The sequence below is a fragment of the Balaenoptera ricei genome, chromosome 1, assembly GCF_028023285.1.
Source record: "Balaenoptera ricei isolate mBalRic1 chromosome 1, mBalRic1.hap2, whole genome shotgun sequence".
Taxonomy (NCBI): domain Eukaryota; kingdom Metazoa; phylum Chordata; class Mammalia; order Artiodactyla; family Balaenopteridae; genus Balaenoptera; species Balaenoptera ricei.
The window spans coordinates 144,989,907-145,012,963 of record NC_082639.1 but is presented as its reverse complement, the minus strand read 5'-3'; the positions used below and the strand labels follow the sequence as shown (position 1 = coordinate 145,012,963).

At 42.1% G+C, this 23,057-nt stretch overlaps 1 protein-coding gene across 1 annotated transcript in view; it reads right to left on the bottom strand.

Moving 5' to 3' along the window:
* The window catches only part of LOC132370883 (regulator of G-protein signaling protein-like), an 85,495-nt gene that overhangs the window by 24,009 nt on the left and 38,429 nt on the right, over nt 1–23,057 (bottom strand). Inside the window, 1 exon segment of the mRNA XM_059931848.1 lies at nt 4,039–4,144. Coding sequence (XP_059787831.1) covers nt 4,039–4,144 — 106 coding nt within the window.

Genomic DNA, 23,057 nt, shown 5'->3' with positions numbered 1-23,057 from the left:
GCTACTTTATTTATTTATTTATTTATTTTTCGCTGTGTTGGGTCTTCGGTTCGTGCGAGGGCCCTCTCTAGTTACGGCAAGTGGGGGCCACTCTTCATCGCGGTGCGGGGACCGCTCCTCATCGCGGTGCGCGGGCCTTTCACCATCGTGGCCCCTCCCGTTGGGGGGCACAGGCTCCAGACGCGCAGGCTCAGTAGTTGTGGCTCACGGGCCCAGCCGCTCCGCGGCATGTGGGATCTTCCCAGACCAGGGCCCGAACCCGTGTCCCCTGCATTAGCAGGCAGATTCTCAACCACTGCGCCACCAGGGAAGCCCCCAGCACTGGTATCTTTATTTAGAGGAAATCAATACTGGAGAAAGACAGGCTGATGCAGGCACTTGGGTGGGCTGTGGCAGGCACTTGGGTGGGCTGTGGCAATCTGGCTTCCATCCGAGACCAGACAGCTTCTGATGCACTGCCTGTGTAAGTGCCAGTAATGGCTGCCCTTGTCCTGCCCAGCCATTTCTCCGAGTCTGAGCTGCCTGTGTGGCAAACAGCCGAACTCTCTCCTCGGTCATGGCAGCCCTTGCCCCAGTGTGGAATTGTGTTTTGAAGCAAGTGAGACCAGTGCAGTCACTCAGCTCAGGCTGGGGTGTGTGCCCAGGCAGTTGTGGGAAATCAGCCAGCAACCTGTACAGTTTCAATTCACCCTCTCTGCCCTGTTTTGGGAGTAAGCAAACATGGGCATGTTCCTCACCAGCAGAGTCCAGGCTCCCCAAAGCCCTCCTGTTAGTCTCACTGGCCCTCCAACCAGCCAAGGGGACTTGTCTTCCCAGGGTCAGAGCCCAGGGCTGGGGTGCCCAATATGCGGCTTGAACTGGGAGGATCTCCACCTGTGTAATCCCCTCCCTCTTCTGAGTCTCCTCCCAGGGCCTGTGCTTCTCTTGCCTTCCTACTCAATTCTGTGTGGATCTTTCTTACAGCTTTAGTTGTACAGGGGTCTTTCTGCCAGTGTCCAGTTAGTTTTCAGTGAGGATTGTTCCACATGTAGGTGTATTTCTGATGTGTTCATAAGGGAAGGTGAGTTTTGCATCCTCCTACTCTGCCATCTTGATCTCTCTCCTACTCTCCATTGCTTCTGATGTGAATTAAATTTTAAGCTGGTTGTAGTTCGTTGAATGATGTCATTTTTTATCTTGCACCATTTTTTTTCTGTTTATCTTTCAACAGTTTGACTATGATGCGTCTAGGTGTGGATGGATCTCTTTGAATTTATCCTACATGGAGTTCATTAAGCTTCTTGTATGTCCTGATTAGGGGGTTTTATTCAAATTTGGGAAGTATTTAACTATTAGATATTAAAATTTTTTTTCTGCCTTTTTATCTCTCTTTCCTCTCTTGCTGTGGCTCCCATTATTTGTATGTTGGGGTGCTTGATGGTGTCTCCCAGGTCTCTGAGATTCTGTTTATGCTCATGTTTCCTTATTCTTTTTTTCATCAGAGTGGATAATGTCTGTGGACCTATTTTCAAGCTCACTGATTCTTCTGCCAAATCAAATCTGCTGTTGATTTGTTCTAGTGATTTTTTTTTCCATTTCAGTTGTTGTAGTTTTCAACTGCAGATATTTATTTGGTTCTATTTTATTATTTCTATCTTATTGATATTTTCTATTTGATTAGTCATTGTCATTATATTTTCCTTTAGTTCTTTAAACATGTTTTCTTTTAGTTCACTGAACATATTGCTTGGAAGTCTTTCTTATTCCAATATCTGAATCACCTCAGGCACATTTTCTATTGACTGCTTTTTTCCCTCTGTGTATAAGCCATACTTTCCTGTGGGGCTTTTTTTTTTTTTTTTTTTGAGGGATGGGGTATGTCTCATAATTATTTTAAATAAAATTTTTCGAGTTTACAGAGTTCTGAAATTTTTTGATAGGTTTGTTTAGTTTTATCATTGATTTTGTGGGGAGACAATTTGTGAAGTTCTTACTCCACCATTCCAGAAGTTTATCTCTTCCTTGTCAGTGTTTTTAAAAGCTGTAACTTCTTTTCCACTTCTATTGTCACTGTTTACTTCAGGTCTTTAATATCACTTGTCCAAACAACAGCAACAAACTTCCAAATATTCTGCCTTCAATCTTCAAGTCTTTGACCCTTTATACTATCATTGCTATTTCTGCCACAGTAATATTTTAAAAATACATATAATAGGTATCTCTGTTACCCCTGTCCAACAAACCCCAGTGAATCCTTATTGCCATTTAATAAATACAAATTCTTTAATAATTCGCTCAAGACTTTCTTTCAGTTATTTAGTCTCAATCTAGCTTTCTAATCTTATGTTTTATGTCCCTTCACCCTATGCATTCTGTGCTTTAATACCACTGGTATTTTCAAGTCTTTGAATATTATTTTCATATTTATGAGTTTATATCTTTGTGTGATTTCTTCAGCTTAGAAAATACCCACAAAATACTCCCATTGCTTTGTAATTAAATTTCTACATGCAGCTCAGGGCCCCTTCTGATATTGTAATTTTCCTAATCCTCACTTAAGACTTCCTTCTCTTTCCACTATGCTCTCATAGTAATTTTCCAATACTTTATCCTAATATTTTAAGGTTACTATTGTATTTTACTTAGTTATGTATTAGAGTAACGACAAGGACTGTGTCTTAGTTTTTGTATCATTAGTAACTACAGAGTGTCTGGGACATAGTATATGATCAAAAACTGTATATTACATTAAATGAGGGCTAGGAACAAGGATTAAGAGATTTGCAACTGTGGTATCCCTGAGCCATTCTGTTGTGGTCTTAAGTGAAGGCATGAAATTGGACTACATGACCTTGTATATTCTCTCTAGAATGTAATGATCTTGTGAATATATGATTTAGAAAAGACTTCTGTGATACTCATGCTCAACTAAATTGGAAAATAGGTATTTCTGTAGACATAGTGGAGAGTGGTGAATAATATAAATTGGAACAGCAAAAGGAATAAATGATTGAATTTCAGGGAATAATTTCAGTTCCTTAAAGGGATAAATGATTGCCCTTCAGGGAATAATTTTAGTTCCTTGAAGGAGAGGAAGTTCCATCTAGAGTATTTAGAAGAGACAGAGGACTTATAACACTCAATGAATGTTATCAGTAAATGAAAGCATACTTCTGGAAGCTTTATCTATGCACAATATTCTGCCAGTGACATTGACTTCCAAACTGGTATGTGCTAATATATCTCTATCATCTATAAGAGGACTTTTTATATAGCCAGAGTCATTAAAAGATAATACTGAATTAAAAAAATAAGTGGCTGAATGAATGACATGGATTATAAGAAAAATATAGTCAAGTCGAAAAGGTGGAAATAAATAAAAAATAAAGAGCAGTAAAAAATAGTGCATGGTAATTCTTGGTGCTGTATTTTGGGGGTTTAGTATTTCAGAGGAGATGGAAGTCATAGCAGATATAAAATTGAAGAACTTTTTATGTAGAGTTGGAACTTGTGCTAAGGTAAGTGGAAAGAAAGGTGGTGAGTGGGCACTCCTGAAGGAAGGGGCCACAGAATTGTTGTCTAGCCATGGGAACTTACCAGTGGCTGACTCTAAGACTGATTATAAGGGGGAGAGACAAGAAGTAAGGAGCCAGTAAGGAGACTACTACAGCAGTATGCAATCCAGAAAAACACAAATGGCAAGGACATATGTACAAGGATGTTTCTTGGGGTAACATTTGTAGCAATGAAAAGTTAAAGATAATATAAATGTCCATTATAAATATATAGTTAAATAAACCATGCAACATCCATACTGTGGAAGAAGGTAGACCTATTCATACTGACATGAAAGGATAGCTATGATAGTTTATTAAGTTTTAAAAAGTTAAAAAAAATGAAAATTAACAAAGTAAAAAGTTATTGTATAATATATATTGCATGGTGCCAATTTTAGAAAATAAGTAATGATTTAAAACACAAAGTGTGCCTGTGCATGTACGTATGATTAAGGAGAGCTTGTGCCTGGATGTGTTGCTGTGGCCAGATCCTATGTCTTACCTGGGTCTTATCAAAGGCTTCCTTACATTAGTCCTTTTAAAGAATGACATTCTCCTATGTGAGGGAGAAGTCTTCCTTGGTTCTCTGACAATTTCTACTGCAAAATCTAAAAAAAATTACAAAATTGGGGAACACCATGTTATAAAGAACCTTGCAGACATTAAGAAGGGACAAAGTAGTTAGGACATTTATCATACACTGAGTGCATGTAGAAAAACCACAGTCCCCATAACTGCTGCCATCTCAGGCCATTAGTGTGAGAAGAGACTTACGGATGATTTCTACCCTTAACACTAATATCAGTCCAGACGGTGTTTCTAAGTCTTCTGGCCATTAGACACAGAGCCTACCTTCCTCAGAAGACTGCTGAGACCAAGCAGTCCTTCTCGTTTGAACTCCAAATGTCATCCCTCCCTCAGTCAGCCATGTTTTACTAGACCGTACTCCGTATGACATTCAGTCTCCCTTGGCAAGTCTGCTGTCCCATCCTAAACCCTTCCACTTGCCCTCTGGAACTCCTAGTTTGTAATCAGCAAACACTCACAAATTCTTGACCTCTTTATTAAGAGTTAGTTCCCTCCATCTTCTTGCTTTAACTGAAACATTCTCTTATCTGAGGACACTCCTTCAACCGGAAGCTTCTCAAGTGGTATTCTATCACACCATACAGAATTTAACATGGGTGTCTGGCTCTCTATTGTCATTTAGAAACCATTATTTCAAAAATACATGAAAACATTACTATTGAAGAATAGTAGATTCCAAGGATCTCAGTATTAGAAGAGCCCTTTGAGGTTAATATTGTAGAAGAATATATAGACTATCAACTCATTATGGGCAGGGATGATATTACTCATCCTACCACCCCAAATTAGGACATGGCATAGTTTATCCTCTAAAATATTTATTAAATAGAATGTACCTCACAGGAAATTTTTGTGTGGTTTGGTAACGCGTTTAATGACAACATACAAAAATGACTGAAAACAATAGAAAAATATACTCAATCTAAATAAATCCAATTGAATCCAAACAGTGGAAAATTAGATATAAAAAAAACAAAGCAAAACAAAACAAAAAATAAACAAAAAAAACCCAAACATCTCCCAATACAAAATACCTAGAAATTTCTGCATAAACACACACACACACTTTTAAACTCATAAGTGTGTAAGAAATTAAGACAAAACAAAAATAAAAACATAGAGATTAGAAAAAAGAGAATGTTAAAAACCAGAAACATAAGCTGATACCAATGATTTAGTTGTCTTAGAGGCATTTGCAGTGCTAAAGCCACAGTAGGACAGAAGACAAGGCCATAGACCTTTAGAAAATGGGCAAAAAACCTTTTAGTATTGCTTTTACTCTTGGGGCATTTGATAACTATGACAATTTCTACTGAGAAATTTAGCAAAGCTTTGGCAGACTTTCAGGGCAGAAGGGGACAAAAAACTGCAAAACAGCAAAGGAGAGGAGACTCTGTTAAACACCCCAGGATTTCAATTGGGACCCCAAGGAGTAAGGGAGACCAGAAATAGCTCATCCATCAAAAGGAATGAAAGCTAGCTTTGAACCAACTCAGTCCCTAAGTGGATTAAGGTTATTAGTTCAGTGTATGCCCAAAGTAAAATAAAATCCTCTCTAGAGTAAAATAACATCACCCAGAGAGAGCCTCAAATCATCTCTACAAATTTGTACCAAAAATGTTCACAAATAAAGCAGAAATAATAAGCTACTTAAAAAAATTTGACCAAAAACCAAGGGGAGAAAATATGACATTTGACATATAGACACATATGGATATATCCAATAGACATAGGAAATCCAAATACAGACTTTAAAATTACTATTATCAATATACTTGAAGGAATTAAAAGAGAAGAAAAATATCAGTGTAGACTGAACATCACAAAAAAGAAAAAAATGAAAATTCTAAAAATAAAAAGTTTAATGATGAAAATTTAGAAAATTAAGAAAAATAGTTTGGGAATTCCCTTGGCACAGTGGTTAAGAACCCGCCTGCCAATGCATGGGACACGGGTTTGTTCCCTGGTCTGGGAAGATCCCACATGCCACAGAGCAACTAAGCCCATGCGCCACGACTACTGAGCCTACATGCTAGAGCCTGCGAACAACAACTACTGAAGCCCTCGAGCCTAGAGCTCATGCTCTGCAACAAGAGAAGCAACTGCAATGAGAAGCCCACACACTGCAATGGGGAGTAGCTCCCACGTGCCACAACTAGAGAAAGCCCGTGCACAGCAACGAACACCCAATGCAGCCAAATAAATAAATAAATAAGTTAATTAATTAATTAATTAAAAAATAAAAGAATAAAAGGTTTAATGAGAAACTACACTGCTGAAGTGAGAATTGTTGAATTAAGAGTTAGATCAAAATAAAATATCCAGATTGAAACATATAGAAAAAAATATGAAAAATACAGAGAATAGCATATAAGACATATGATTAAAATGTCAAAAATATATGTAGTAAGATTATTAGAAGGAGGGAAGAGATCAAATATTTGAAGAGATAATAACTGAAATTAAAACTGACAAACGACATCAAGTTGGAACCGCAAAAAGTCCTAAAGCCACAAATAGCATAAATACTTAGGCACATCACAGTAAAATTGCACAAAGGCAAAGGCAAAGACAAAGACAAATAAGGGGGTGGGAAAAAAGAAACACTTCCTTCTACTAACTAATGTGAGTGAAGACTGAAGGCTGACTCCTCCAGCTGAACTAAGAAAGCCGAGAGACAATGGAATAATAGCTTCAAAGTGCTGAAAGAAAATAACTACAAGAATTCTACATCCAGAGACTATGTTCTTCAAAAATAAAATAAAAATAAAGACTTTTTTATTAACACTAAAGGAAATAAAAAAGGGTGTTCATTAGGCAGAAAAAATAATAAGTCTGGATGGCAGCTTAGAGGAGCAGAAAGCAATGAAAAAGAGAAAAATAGTAAATATGTGAGTAAGCCTAAGTTAATATTGATTTATAAAATAATAACACATATGCAGTAGAAGTACTAATTTGCATTAAACTTTAATGTAACAAGGATGCATTTTGAAATCATAGAGTAGCCACTAGAAGAAGAAGAAAACATGTAAAAGTAACATACAAACAGAAAGAACATAGAATTATTAACAATAACAACAGAAATAACCCAAGCCCTTAGAATCTAAAAGAAAGCCAAAAGCAGAGAAAAAGGAACAAACAGCAGAAGGAACAAGTAGAAAATGGTAAGGCAGCATTTAAAACTTAAAATAGGAGAAATTACAGTAAATGTAACTGGACTAACTACTTCAATTAAAATGCAACTGTCAAATTGGACTTAACAAAAGTAAACAAATACAAAAAAACGATTCTGCTTAAAAGAGGCTCACCTTAAATATAAACAAGAAGGTATTAAAAAGTAAAAGAATGGAAAATGATGTAACAAGCAAACACTAGCCAGAAATAAAGGTGATAACTACAAAAAAATCAAAGTAGACCATAAAGTATGGAGCATTACCAGAGATAATTACTCCACCAGGAAGCTATAACAACTCCAAAATTTGCTTACATCTAGTGGTATAGCCTCAAATAACAAGAAGGAAAAATTGAAAGTCTTTTTCCACGTTCTCAACAACACTTGTTATTTCTTGTAAACTCTGAACAGCAAAGGAAGCCATCAACAAAATGAAAAAGCAATCTACTGAATGGGAGAAAATATTTGCAAATCATATATCTAATAAGGGGCTAATATCTACAATATATAAAGAACTCATACAACTCAACAGCAAAAAAACCCACAAGCAACCTGATTAAAGAATGGGCAGAAGATCTGAATAGAAATTTTCCAAAAAAGACATACGTATGGACAACAGGTACATGAAAAGATGCTTAACATTATTAATCCTCAAGGAAATGTGAATCAAAAGCCACAATATCATCTCACACCTGTTAGAATGGCTACTAACCAAAAGACAAGAGATAACAAGTGTTGGTAAGGATTTGGAGAGAAGAAAACTTTTGTGCACTGTTGGTGGAAATGTAAGTTGGTGCAGCCACTATAGAAAACAGAACTGTATGGAGGTTTCTCAAAAAATTAAAAATAGAACTACCACATGATCCAGCAATTCCACTCTAAATATTGACCCAAAGAAAATGAAACCCTAACTCAAAGAGGTATATGCACTCCCATGTTCATTGTAGCATTTCACAGCATTACTTACAATAGTTAAGATATGGAAACAACCTAAGGGTCCATTGATGGATAAGGAACATGTAAGATAGATATATATATGGACAATGGAATGTTACTCAGCCATAAAGAAGAATGAAATAATTCCATTTGCAGCAACATGGATGGACCTTAATACTTATATTAAGTGAAGTGAGTCAGACAGAGAAAGACAAATATCATATACTGCCCTCAGCTGGAAGAGAAGGTGCTTCACTCAGGGAAATGCCTCTTCCACAGGAAGCAGCGGGACCAGCCAACATAAGCTTGGCATACGCTACGAGAAGATGTATGAGAATGATGCTGAGGGTGCTGGATCAAAGGGGATAAAATATAAAGTTGGTTAAGGGAGAGTTGATCAATATGGGCACATGCTTCCAGGATTTAGGGTTTCAGAGCCTGGCAAGGATCTGGGAGTTAGTACAATGTTGCTAGGCTGGTTCTTAGAAGTTTGGGTAAAACAATGGCCCACACTAGTAGACACTCCAGTGGCCAAATAAACGGCTCAGGAAGACATCAAAAGACTCATAGAACTGAGCATGCTACAGAGGATAAATTACATAATGTCCCCAAATCCAGCAGCCAACAATGTTCCACAGAGGTCCCAGAGAGCAATCCTTTTACTAAAGAAAAGAAAAAAGCACTGTTGAGAGCAAACTAGCATCACTGAGAAGCTTAATGGTGACTTTCCGTGATGAAAAAAATAGCCATTTTGAGTTGCTGTCTTGGCATTTTGCAGTATGACAATCCTGCCCACACCCAGAGTCTGGATTCTTTAAATAAGGATCGGAGCTTAAAATAAGATAGATAAGATATAATAATAAGATAAAATAATCCTTATTCCTTAAATAAGGATCGGAGCTTAGGTTTCCTGCCTTGCTTTTCCTGAGGCGCCTTTTTAAGTGACCGCTTGGAGTTGAGCCAAGAAAAATTAGCGACTGCAGCTCCAACCTCCTTGCCCTGCTTGCTCTCTCTCTGCCTGATCATATGTGACTTGGGACAGTACTACCTTTCCGCTGTCTCACTGTGCCCCCATTTGGGGACTTGTAAGAAATTAACCAGTAAGTAGTAAACTTTACTTCCTTTGTGTAAGTGTATTGAACCTGCATCTTCAATCTAAACAGCTCTGGGGTTTTCACTTCCCCAAAGTGGGAGCTTGGGTGTCCAGGGAGCTGCCTGCCAACCTCATGTGCGTGGCTTGTGCCTTGTCATTCAGCAGGTCATATCCTTAACACACTGTCTCTGGGTTTTCCAGCACAATTGGTGACAAGAATGGGACGGTGGACATAGTTTGAACTCTCATAGCATGGCTTTTAGCTACAACTGGCTGACTAACTTCCTCTTCCAGCTGCCCAGTCTCTGGGAGGGAACCACTGCTGGCTGGCGGTCTGCGGCGACGCTTTGTGCTGCTGGGTATGCTGTTGCTGGGTGTTACTGCGGATCCCCACCCTAAATTGTTGGTGCTGTGAAAGATCAGACTCCCCATTAGACTGGGTATGGGGTCTGGAAGTGATTGGCTATATTATATGTGAAAGTCCTGGCACTGAGGCAAGATGAGCTAACTGGGATGGTAGGTCTCTGCTTCTTTCCCTCAGGCAAGGACCAGGGTATGGGCTAGCAGGTCCTGGAAGGCCAGGAGAGTTCCCCTAGATTAGCGCTGGAAGGGGAGACTGGCTGCTGGACCCTACTGCATCAGTAGTTGAGACTAGGGTCTTGAGCTTGGAGAGCCTGCTCTAACCCCTGACAGAGGAAACTCTACCAGGGGCATCATGGCACCCCAGGTGGGCAAACACTGGTGAAGCAAGTGCCTCCTATGTTGCTGCCTTCCTTGCTGCTGTCCCAAATCGTCCCTTGGCCCCGTGGGATATCAGGAATCCCACCCCTCGTGTGGTGCAGCGAAACAGATTTTGGCTAAACATGGGACCCCCAAGTACATGGTACCAGTGCCTCGCATGTCCCCAGAAGAGGTCAAAAACTACCAGATGCTTGTAAGACCCCCTGCTCAAATGGCTTCGGCCTTACTGAGTGAAGCGGTATATCAACATGCCTAATCACTGGTGCTTGGTGCTTGGGAGATTTCCTAATACATTAGCTAACATTGCTGATGTTATTGGGAGGAGGTGAACCCCGATCCCTTGGAGGATGATTGGGACATCCTAGTAGGGGAGGTGGCAGCATAGGAGTTGGGGAAGAGATAACCTCCTCCCCAGGTGTTCCCCATCACTATCCATTGTACCAAATTGTCCAACAACAACAAAAGTGAAAGAGAAAGAGACACCTAACTATAGTGTGATAGAAATGCAAAATTCTCTGTACCAAGTCTAAAGATTGAAAATACTTTAAATTTCCATGTTAATTCTTTGCACATGGCATTTATGTCTTTATTATAAAATATGTTATCATATGCAAGTGGCTTAAATATTGAGCCTTTCAAAATAAAAAAAATTTCTTCCATTTTTAGTGTTTGAGAAAAATGCATTTCTGTGGAGAAAGATTTCCTTTTGAGTTTTGTAAAAAGCCATGTCAATAGCAGCCAGCCCTGCTTTGTGGGAGAATGCCATCACCCCTCAGAACACTGCAACCCTGGCAGTGGAACCCAGGATCCTGTACCCTGACTTCCTGCTCTAAGGTCCTGGAGGTTCCCCTTAGTTTGTCCCTTCTCTAGAGGACAATCACCCACATACTTTATCCAATGGGACACACACAACAAACATTTTATGGCACTCATTGACACTGGAGCCCAAGTTACAGTGCTTCCCAGGCACCCCTCCAAGCATAAATGAGGGGTACCCTTTAAATTACAAGGCATAACAGGAGGGGTAGTGGACAGCATTCAACTTCCATTGAACGTCGCAATTGGAATGCTTTATTAAAAACATTTTAGTGGTGGTGGCCCCTTTGGTCCTACCCTTTCCTGTGACAGGTGTGGATCCCTTGATGTGTCACCACACCATTTGGAAATAACCAAAATTCCTGGCCTTCTTGGTGGGAACTGCACTTTGGGAGCCTGTAAGACAGCCACACCTGATTAAGACGGTAAATGCTACCTAATACAGTTTACAGCATAGGACTGAGGGATTGCAGCCCATAATTCAAGATTTATCAAAGGAAGGAGTCATTAAATACACCATTTCTCCGTTCAATTTCCCCATTTGGCTGGCATTAAAACCCCCTACTAATGAGTGACAACTTACTACCTTACTACCGAAATATAAACATTCAGGTGCCTCCATGAAGGCTCCTATTTCCAACAATGTCCCGTTAACTAAGGACATCCAAAGGGCTCTAGATTCACTTTGCCATGAATCTAGCTAATATGTCCTATTCAATACTGACTGCAGTTTGCTTTCATTTTTGAAGGCACCCAATATACCGTTGACCGGTGTATTGGGCTATATTAACAACCTGGCTATTGCCCACAATTTGCCAGCAAGACCCGGACACCCTTACAGTGTCCTCTTTCTCATCTGGCACTATGTTGATGACATCCTAATCTGGTGCCCCTCGGAGGATGTGGTGCATGAGACCCTAACACATACAACATGGAGGTGGGGCTACTGCCCCACATAAAGTTCAAGAGCAAGCCACAGATGTGAAATTTCTGGGCATTAATTGGTCCTCTAAAGGATGGGACATTCTGTTTGCAGTTAAACGTCAATTGTTTACAATTCAGCCTCACACAACCTGTCTTAGGCCCCTTCATTTAGGCCACTGTCATTTTAATCTCAACACATACCACGCTTGTCCATCATTCTTAGACCCATTTATGCAGTCACATGGAAATCCACATTTTACTGGAGACAAGCTTAACAACAAGCTTTATAGATGGCACAAAGGTCAATTCATCAAGGCCTCCCCCTGATTCCCCTGGCTCCTCCTTTTGGGTTGAGGCACTGACCACCACGGACTATGCATTCCACACCCTGTGGAGTAAACACAGCTCTTCCTGGTTGCCTAAGGGCTTCTGGACCAGATGGCTGCTCTCCACAGCCACCCCTTACACCCCCATAGAGCATCTAACTCTGGCTGCTTACTGGGCTTTGTTAGAAACAGAGGCCCTCACGGGAATGGAGAACCTGTTCTCCTACGTGCCCGTTGTTCCTATTATGCTGTGGATAAGGGACGTCTCCCAACAGCAGCTCCGCACTACCATATCCACCTCCTTGTTAAATGAAAATGGTACCTGACAGGATTGGCAGGTCTTTCCAAATACAGGAGGATGTGGCTTCCCCACTCCTCAAACCCCTGCCCACAGACCTTGAAGAACCAGTGATGGCGCCCGTCGCTAGGCCTCTGGTGACCTGGGGTAGCCCCTGGGAAAAGCTGACGGAACAAGAAAAGGAGACCAGACCGTGTACTTCACGCACGGCAGCACCACCATCGTACGTGGTGGAGCCCGTTGGAGATGGCAGTGTCCCATCCTGCCAGTGGCGCCACGCTTATCGAAGACAGCAGGTTGGGGTCAGCTCAGCTTCCTGAGCTTGTGGTGGTACAGATGGCCGTGCAGAATGCCACTGCCCGTGACAAGCCTCTTGTGCATATTTCTACTGACTCACAAGCACTTGCTAACTAGCTAGTGGTTTGTTAAGGCCAATGGTAGTGGGACGATTTTTACATTCAAGGCTGTCTCATTTGGAGTCCCCTAATTTGGAGGGATGTTGCCCAGGCACCAGTCACAATTAAGGTTACACATGTTTCAGCAGACATAAATGCTACCACTCCAGAGGCTGTCTTTAACCTCAAGGCTGGGACCCTTGTCCAAATACAGGTCACCTCCTGTTCGGGGCTCTCAACCACCAACTCTTCACCCACAAGTCCATCGGCTCCACTCACCAGCAAAACCCCACACAGCACCAACCCCTACCCTTCCACCATGTTGGCCTTTCCTAGTCAACACTTCTTAACTCCTTATTCTCTGGCTGAGTGGTCCCATATCTCTTCAAGTCATGAGGGAGCTGCTGCCCACAGTGACCAGGCCTGCTGCATCGGTGTTCCTCTTACGGCAGCCCTTGAAAAACGCATGGTTTGAAATTGCAAATTGTGCTTCAAACCAAACATTGGAAACTGCCTCGCCATACTGCAGCTCCGTAAGGGGGCCACCCCTTTCAGCCACTGGCAAGTTGATTTCATAAGGCTGCTGCCTCCATCTGCAGGCACTACCTGCTTCACCATTACATGTGTGGATATTTACACAGGCCTACTGCTTGCTCCACCCACCAGGAACATCTCTGCTGAGCAGGTAATCTCTTTCTTTCCTAGGTATTTGTTTCTAAGTGTCCCCATTTGGCCCTCCTGACATCACTGACTCAGATCAAGGATCTATCTCATTTTACTGCCCACATAACAGGCTCTCCAACAGGACATCCAAGGGAACTTTCGTCTTCCATACTGGCCAAAGGCCTCTGGCATTATTGAATGCCACAGTGGTCTTCTAAAATCCTTGCTCCTTAAGTTACAGGGTGGTATAAGGACGCCTAAATGAACTTTCTTGCTGCCAGGGCCACTTACCACTCTCAACTCTAGGCGATGTTGCTTATGATTGTTAACATGGGGAATCTGATGCCTTCATCATATAGGACAATATTATTTACATTTTTCCCAACAATTTGGAGTCCCCTTAAAGATTTAAAATGTTGATCATCTCGCCTTACAACATTCATTGGCAATCTGCTCAGGGAAGCTGGTCAGCTATGACCCCCTGGCCCATGAGAACACAGACCACTATGCTGCTGCTGGGCCACGCTTAATGCTTGATATGCAAATTCCAGCTGAAATTCCAAATGTATAGTGGCTTTGGTGGGTGGCTCATTTTTCCTAACCATATCTCCCTACAGGAAGTGGAAATAATTGCCCCTGGGCCCACTGAATTAAACGGTGTGGATCTCAAAAAGGGGGAAAATGGCACTCAGCTTTGTTGATAGCAGCAACATTAGATGATGGCAACATGACGATACAATTACAAGACTTGGTCCACCCCACTTTTGAGAAGGCCCCCAACAAGCTGACCCACAAGGCCTTATAGAAAATGTTCACATAGGGCAGTCAGTGGGCAGGCACGAAACTACAAAATACAAATCCTTGGTGCTGTTGGCCTTATTCTGTACCTTTTGTGCCATCTGAGTCAGGGGGCTTCTCCTTGAACCTGGAGAGGTGACACTACAGAGGTGCTGGAACCGCACAGCACTCGCAGCAATTGCACCCAGGATAGGGGGACGGCAAGTATTGAAGGTCAGTCCTGGAGGGGCTACATCCGAGATGCCACCAGGTATGGATACCAGCTGGGTGATTCCCTCCCTCTATCTTAAATGGGACCAAGGGCACAAATGTTTCAAGGCCGCCAGCCCTGCCCAAACAGTCACCAACATCCTGACGTTTGGGCACTGGCCATTACACTGCCCAAATTTTAACCCTGATTGGCGGATGGCCTTATGCACTTCAGACCCATCTCTGGCAATACAGGGCCAAACATTAGATTGTCAGGAGCATATAACAAAAAATTTTTTTAAACCAAGGTTACACGTGTGCCTCCAACTGTATTATTTATGGATGGAGACCTCCTACACCTCGAAGGAGAGCACTGCCCAATCATCTGCGAGGAGCACCCTTGAGAACCCCCCAAAATTTCCTGAGAATTTGTAATACCAGTAGACACTCCTGACAGTGCAAGCAAACCTTAATCAGGGAGTCCTAAACCCATGCGACCCTGTGAGGCCCCTTGGCCCCTCAGTTCTCCTCCTGGGTGGCTACCTGGGAGAGCCATGCGCTCTGGGAGGGCCCCCTCCACTTGCGACAATGCTGGAGATGACTGTGCCCCAACCCACAACGCTGCAGGACATGATTTCGTCCCGAATGCCACCTCCACCACCTCCCACTATAGCAGAGCGGACACCCAGGAAGACAGGTGGCTGATGATGGTGAGCGTGCCCCAGGACCCAGGACTTGGTTGCTGAACTGCATGCTTGTTTATCTAAATTCCCTGCTGACAACCCCCTTGAGTGACTTTATGCAGAGTTAACTGTGTGTTTACCGCAGGGCCTCCTTGCTGACTGCAATGCTTGCTGCTCTAGTGTGAGGCAGTACTGACTGCCAGGCTGCTCTCTGCTTTTGGAGAGTCTTTGAGCTTCGGAAGACCAAGGTATGTGTTGAGTCTCATCACCTTATGGGGCCCCTTTAAACACTTCACTTGGTTGCTTGCCCTCACCCCACCAATTAGACTGGTCCTATGGGGGGTCGTGAGTTTAATTTTTATTGGGAGGACTCCTCCTCGGTTGTGGATGCCGCCACCACCATAGCAGCCCCCAACAATACCCTCCAGGACCACAGCCACAGGGTCACCTCTTTACCCCTGTGCCACCCTGAAAGGACCCTTTCCCATCATCACCACTCAGGGCTCCACAATCCTCCCTGTGAAACCCTCCAGTAGTCTTAATATTTTAATATAATGGGCAGACACCAGGGATCATTTTGGGGGCCATTGTCATTGCTGGGCATGTTACTGGGCTCAACAAAGGCTGTTGCCAGAGTTAGTGGCCTAGCCGGCTGACTCACTGGCCCTGCCCGCATTTGCCCCACGGATCCCTGCAGCTTGCCCGGCTGATCTCTGTGGTGCTCAGTTGCTCTCACACAGGACACTTTGCAATACAGCATATAGAGCCTGGCAGAAGGCCCCACATGTCCTCTATAATCCTCCATATCTGCCCAGACACCAAGACTGCACAGATGAATATGCCTACACCTCGTCCCAAGGAGCAGGACTCCCATGGTCTTGGGGCTCAAGGCCCAGCTGCCCAGGAGAAGCCCAGCTTACTTTGTGTTCCCTGGCGTGCACTCTGGGTCCGGTGCCCTAGGGCTGTCATATGTAAGTGGTTTTCCACCTACACATTTCTCCTTCCCTCAACTTCCAACGTGTTTGCCTCCTTGCTGGCCCCCAGGAGTCCTGTCTGTTCATACCAACGTAGTTTAGTCTCCCCGGGACTACCCTCACAAATCATGGAGCAGGAACCGCAGTCTGACTTTCTACCCCTTCACGTCAAAAGTGAGTGGTTATTGTAATAGCTGATTCACTTTGTTATAAAGCAGAAACTAATACACCATTGTGAAGCAATTATATTTCAATAAAGATGTTTAAAAAAAAAAAAAGTGAGTGGTATTCATCCCCATTAAGTTGGGAGTAGGTCTGCTACTATCCCTCCCAAGAACTGGGTTAGGCAACACCACTATAGAGATGCAACAACAAATCATTAAGGCAAACACCAACCTGTCAGCCACCCTGGCCAAGCACAATGGGCTGCTATACCAAAGCCCAGCCTTAATGCAACGACAACGTGATTCTTTGGCGCAGATGGTTCTGGATGACCATTTACCTACTGGCCAAGGAAGGAGGTATAGGTGATGCAAAGGGTACCACTTGCTGTATGTACGTTAATAATTCCACACCAGGGGGCTTCCCTGGTGGCGCAGTGGTTGAGAATCTGCCTGCTAATGCAGGGGACACGGGTTCGAGCCCTGGTCTGGAAAGATCCCATATGCCGCGGAGCAACTAGGCCCGTGTGCCACAACTACTGAGCCTGCGCGTCTGGAGCCTGTGCTCCGCAACAAAAGAGGCCATGATAGTGAGAGGCCCGTGCACCGCGATGAAGAGTGGCCCCCGCTTGCCGCAACTAGAGAAAGCCCTCGCACAGAAACGAAGACCCAACACAGCCAAAAATAAATAAATAAATAAATAAATAAATAAATAAATAAATAAATAAATAAATGAATTCCACACTAATTCAGACAAATTTACAAAAGACGGCCCAACAGGTACAAATATTCCATAATCCCATCCAAGTTTTCAATCAAATACCTACCTTAACCTTATCCAGTGGTTTTGATTTATTTTCTTGGATGGACCCCAACAAATGGAGGGAATGGTTATGGACAGGATTTCAAATTATCACTTGCCTATTGATATTGTTGATTGGCATTTTTGTTTTGCTCAAATGTTTCATCCATTGGGTGACCAAAACCATGCCAGTGGCTTTTAATATCTCCATCACTCAAAACAGTACCCATGATTTTCCCTAAAGAGTAATGCCTAGGCATCACAGGGTCAATTGTGATGAGAAAACAGTCATTTTGAGTTGCTGCCTCGACACTGTGCAGTATGACAACCCCCCTTACACTCAGAATCTGGACATTTAAATAAGGACCTGAGCTTAGGTTTCCTGTCCCAAGTTCCTGCCTTGCTTTCCCCAGGCAACCTTTAAAAGTGACCACTTGGAGTTGGGCCCGAGAAAAATTAGTGACTGCCACCCCCAACCTCCTTGTAAGTAATAGGTATTTGTTACCCTGCTTGCTCTCTCTCCTGTTTGCTTGTGACCTGGCACAGAGGACTGCCCTTCCCTTGGCTCACTGTGCCCCCATTTTGGGACTTGTGAGTAATAAACCTGTAAGTAATAAACTTTACTTCCTTTATGTGAGTGTATTGATCCTGCATCTTTAGTCAAAATGACTCTGGGGTTTTCACTTCACCAAAGTGGGAGTTTGGATGTCCAGGGAGCTGCCTGCTACCCCGTGTGGGTGGCTTGTGCCTTCTCATTCAGCAGGTTGTAATGTGCATATTCTTAACACACCAGCTCCAAGTTTTCCAACACACTTGCTTCTGTAGGTCACAGATGACTATTACCAAATTGAGTTCTCTAATAGCAACGGGGATAGAATCCCAAAATCAAAGAGGTTGAGGCACTTTACTATCAGAAGTAAGGAAGGTGCTATTATTATAGTAGGCAATAAAGTGAGAGTGGCAGCTAGGAGGACCTGACCCTCAGGTGTGCGTATGGTTAATAGAACATGCTGTTCCTACAGGTTAAATAGATGGGCAGTCAACAAAATTACTGCTTAATATATACAACTAAAAGACACCGAGGATGAATTAGGGACTGAGAGCAGTTGTACCAGAAAAAGTCAAATCCCTTGCCCAGTTTCTAGACCTGAGTCAATTTTCAGACTTGAAATCCACTGACTTAAAAAAGTTCTCCATGAAGACCCTATGGCACTAAGGAAAGTGTATGCTAATGACACCCCACAGTCCCTCTCCAAAGGCATCTTTGGCCATTTACTCCATTAGCTGTGCACCTGTGGAAGGGAAAGATCCAGTCATTTCAAGGACTATTGGACACAGGGTGCCAGTTAGCACTATTATCTGGATCCCCAGAATGCCATCATTGATCCAACTAGAGAAGGTGTTTATGAGGGTTAGGTAATAAATGGAATCCTGGCCCAGGTCCAGCTCACAGTTGGTCCACTGGGTCCACAGATCCACCCAGTAGTCATTTCTCCAATCCCTAAATATATATTTGGAATTACTTGGTAGTTGACAGGATTGTCACATTATTTTCTTAGCCTGAGGAATAAGAGTTATCATGGCAAGAAAGATCAAGTGGAAGTCTCTGAAACTCTCCCCCACCCCTTAGTAAAGATGTTAAAAACAATGATCTTATCCTGAGGATAATGGCAGAGACTAGTGCCACCCGTAAGAGACTGAAGTGATGGCATCATATCCCACACAATTAAGTTCTAAAACCATTAGTAAGGGTACAACAGGGAGGTGTCAGCACCAAAAGGTAGAAAGAGTCACAATGGCCCTGTGGGAAGTCAGATCTCAAACAGGGTCAGGAGGACTTCCCCACGGAAGCACTGCCCTACACTGGGTGCTGAAACCCAACCTCAATGATGAGGGTATCCACATGAAGGGAAATTTGGATTGGAGAACTCCAAACTTAAGCAGGATTAGTATGGCATCCACATAAAGGGTGGCCCAGCATGGGGACTCCCCGTGGGGTGAGAAGGGCATCCATGTTAGGGGACAGGGGAACAGGCCAGCATAGAGTGTTGGAACTTGAGCAGAATGAGGAAGATAATCCCATCAGGTGTGGAGGATAGGATGTCAGAACCTGAGCAGGTTGAAGATGTCCATGTTAAAAGGTCACTACCGGGGCTTCCCTGGTGGCGCAGTGATTGGGAGTCTGCCTGCCAATGCAGGGGACACGGGTTCGAGCTGTGGTCTGGGGGGATCCCGCATGCCGCGGAGCAACTAGGCCCGTGAGCCACAACTACTGAGCCTGCGCGTCTGGAGCCTGTGCTCCGCAACAAGAGAGGCCGCGATAGTGAGAGGCCCGTGCACCGCGACGAAGAGTGGCCCCCGCTTGCCGCAACTGGAGAGGGCCCTCGCACAGAAATGAAGACCCAACACAGCCAAAAATAAATAAATAAATAAATAAAAATTTTTAAAAAATTAAAAAAAAAGAATTTCCAAAATGTTAAAAAAAAAAAAAAAATGGTCACTACCTTGTAGGAGGTGGCAGAGTTCAAGCAAGATGAGAAGGGAGTCTACACAGGGAATGGGTGCAGCCTGTGTAGAAAGTCAGTGCCTAAAAAGGATAAGGAAGACATTCTTATGGAAAGATAGCCAGGTATCTTATGGAAAGATAGCCAGGTGGGGAGTCAGAGCCCCAATGGCATGAGGAGGGTGGCCACATGTAACAGCATCTTGGCACAGGTAATCAGAGAGAGCAGAGTGAGAAAAGTTTCCCCATAAAGGAGCATCCTGAAAGTGGTGTAGAAATTAAAGCAAGGTGAGGAGGGTGCCCATGCATGGAGGTGGCCTGGTATAAGGTGTTGGAGCCCAAGTAAGTGTAGGAGAGCACCGGAGAAGGAAATGGGGTGACAGTGGAGTTAGGAGATTACTTACATAGAGAGGGTTAATCAAATAAGTAATTAAATATAGGACAATGGAAGTCAGGTTTCACATTGTCAGAGAAGAGAGGTAAAAATATGGAAAAGGAGAAAAGTAGAATGAGCCCAGTGGTGTTGGATTGAATTGGTGTGATCTCATGGTTATATATATATATGGTTATATATATATATGTATATATGGTTATGGTTATATGTGTGTGTGTGTCTGTGTACACATACACACAGACACACATGCACATGCATGTATGTTCTCTAGCTCTGTCTATTGAGAAAACCTGATTGCAGTGACACCACAATAGCAAAAAGTTAACCTTAATTCCTGGATCTTGACTTCAAAATACCAATCTCTGAGAAAAGAAACCATGGTCTTTGGAGAAATGGCTGATTCTAGGGCTTGAGCAGGGAGAGTACATCTCATAGAAGAAAGCAAGAACATGATCAAGAGACATGTCAAAAGGAAACAGAAGCTAGCTTTGAAGGGACTGCCAGTGACCAAATTGGGGACAATTTGAGCATCAGAATAAATAATTGTAGTAATGGATTAAACCCATTGAATAAAATCAGTAAACACTGAGCCCATACAGATATCTATCTATCTATCTATCTATCTATCGAATAAATTGAAAATGTGATGAAAAATGAGATATTTACATAATTCCAAAGTAACCGGCCCCCACAATATTTATTCATTACAAAGGGAAAAGATTAAATTCACAGTGGACAGCCCTGGGAGGCACTACCTTAACTAAGTGATCAAACGAAACATCACCAGTAATGAAAAAGGCAAAATTATGTACCACCTGCTATACTGAAATGGACTGCATGAAATTTCTAAATAACTGAATGCATACTCCAAGTTTAATCATGAAGAAACATCAGATAAACACAAACTCAGGGACATCTATAAAAATCAGCTTGCAATCTTCAAAAGTGTCAAAGATATAAAAGTCAAAGAAAATCTGAGGAACTCTTCATACTAAAGGATACTAAAGAGACATTTGGTGAAACTTGAATACAGCCTGAAAATTAAATGGTAGTAATGTATCAGAGTTAATTCCCTGATTCTTTGAACCAGAGGCATAGGCTCTGTGACTGAGAACTAGAAATATAGAATGCTTGTCCTCCCTCCGCACCTCACTATCACAATACTAAAGGCCTATTTACAACAGTTTGTTTTACCCAATACATCATATCTGGCTATCAAGAAAAAAATTACAAGTTATAACAAAAGAAAAAAAACCTCACAATTTGAAGACAAGAGGAAGCAGAAGAACCAGACATGGCAGGGATGTTGGAAATAAAAGAACAAAAATTTAAAACAACTATAACTAATATGCTGAGAGCTCTAATAAATAGAGAGCGTGCAAGAAGAGATGAGCATATAAGCAGAGAGGTGGAAATCCTAAGAAAGGACCAAAAAGAAATACTAGAGATAAAAAACACTAACAGAAATTAAGAATGCCTTTGATGGGCTCATTAGAAAGCTGAAAACAGCTGAGCAAAGAATCTTTGAGCTTGAGGATATCTCAATAGAAAACTCCAAAACTGAAAGACAAAGAACACAAAGACAAAAAACAACAACAACAACAACAACAAAAAAAACAGAACAAAATATCCAAGGACTGTGGAACAACTTCACACAAGGTATAACTTATGTTTAATGGGAATACAAGAAGAAGAAGACTGAAAGAAACAGAAGAAATATTTGAAACAATAATGATTGAGAATCCCTCCTGTCAAATAATGTCAGACACCAACACACAGATCAGGAAGCTCAGAGAACACCAAGCAAAATATATGCCAAAAAACTACACCCAGGCATATCATTTTTCAAACTACAGAAAGGCAAAGATTTTTAAAAATCCTGAAAGAAACCAGGGGAAAAAACATCCTAATTATAGAGGAATAAACATAAGAATTATTGGGTTGGCCAAAAAGTGCCTTCGGTTTTTAAGTAAAAATAAAAGACACATTCTTCATTTTCACCAAGAACTTTATTGAACAAAATATTCACATTTTTGTTCCACTACCTTCTGCCATTTTTCAGGCAACTTCATAATTTCATCTTCCCCAAACTTTTTATCTTTTTGACCAAAGAATTGCCTTTTGCAGTCTTCCAAGGAATTGCAATTTTTTTCCATTAAGAGAATTTTGTAAAGACCGAAATAAATGGAAATCCGAAGGTGCAATGTCTGGTGAATACGTCAGATGAATCAGAACTTCCCAGCCAAGCTGTAACAGTTTTTGCCTGGTAATCAGAGAAACATGCAGTCTTGCGTTATCCTGATGGAAGATTATGCGTTTTCTGTTGACTAATTCCAGACGCTTTTCGTCGAGTGCTGCTTTCAGTTGGTCTAACTGGGAGCAGTACTTTTTGGAATTAATCATTTGGTTTTCTGGAAGGAGCTCATGATAGAGGACTCCCTTCCAGTCCCCTATACACAACATCACCTTCTTTGGATGAAGACTGGCCTTTGGTGTAGTTGGTGGTTCATTTCTCTTGCCCCACAATCTCTTCCATTCCACGTTATTGTACAGTATCCACTTTTCATTACCTGTCACAACTTGTTTTAAAAACGGAACATTTTCATTATGTTTAAGTAGAGAATTGCATGCAGAAATGCGGTCAAGGAGGTTTTTCTCACTTAACTTATGTGGAACCCAAACATCAAAGCGATTAACATAACCAAGCTGGTGCAATGATTTTTAACGCTTGATTTGGATATTTTGAGTATGTTGGCTATCTTCTGTGTGGTATAACGTTGATTTGTTCTCAGTTAGTGTCTCTATTTGATTGCTATCAACTTCAACTGGTCTACCCGACCGTGGAGCATCATCCAGTGAGAAATCTCCAGCATGAAACTTTGCAAACCACTTTTGACACGTTTGATCAGTCACAGCACCTTCTCCATACACTGTACAATTTTTTTTTGCTTTTCGGTTGCGTTTTTACCTTTCTTGAAATAATAAAGCTAAATATGCTGAAAATGTTGCTTTTAAAATTCCATCTTCAATATTAAAACGGCTACACAAAAATTCATCAATATTGA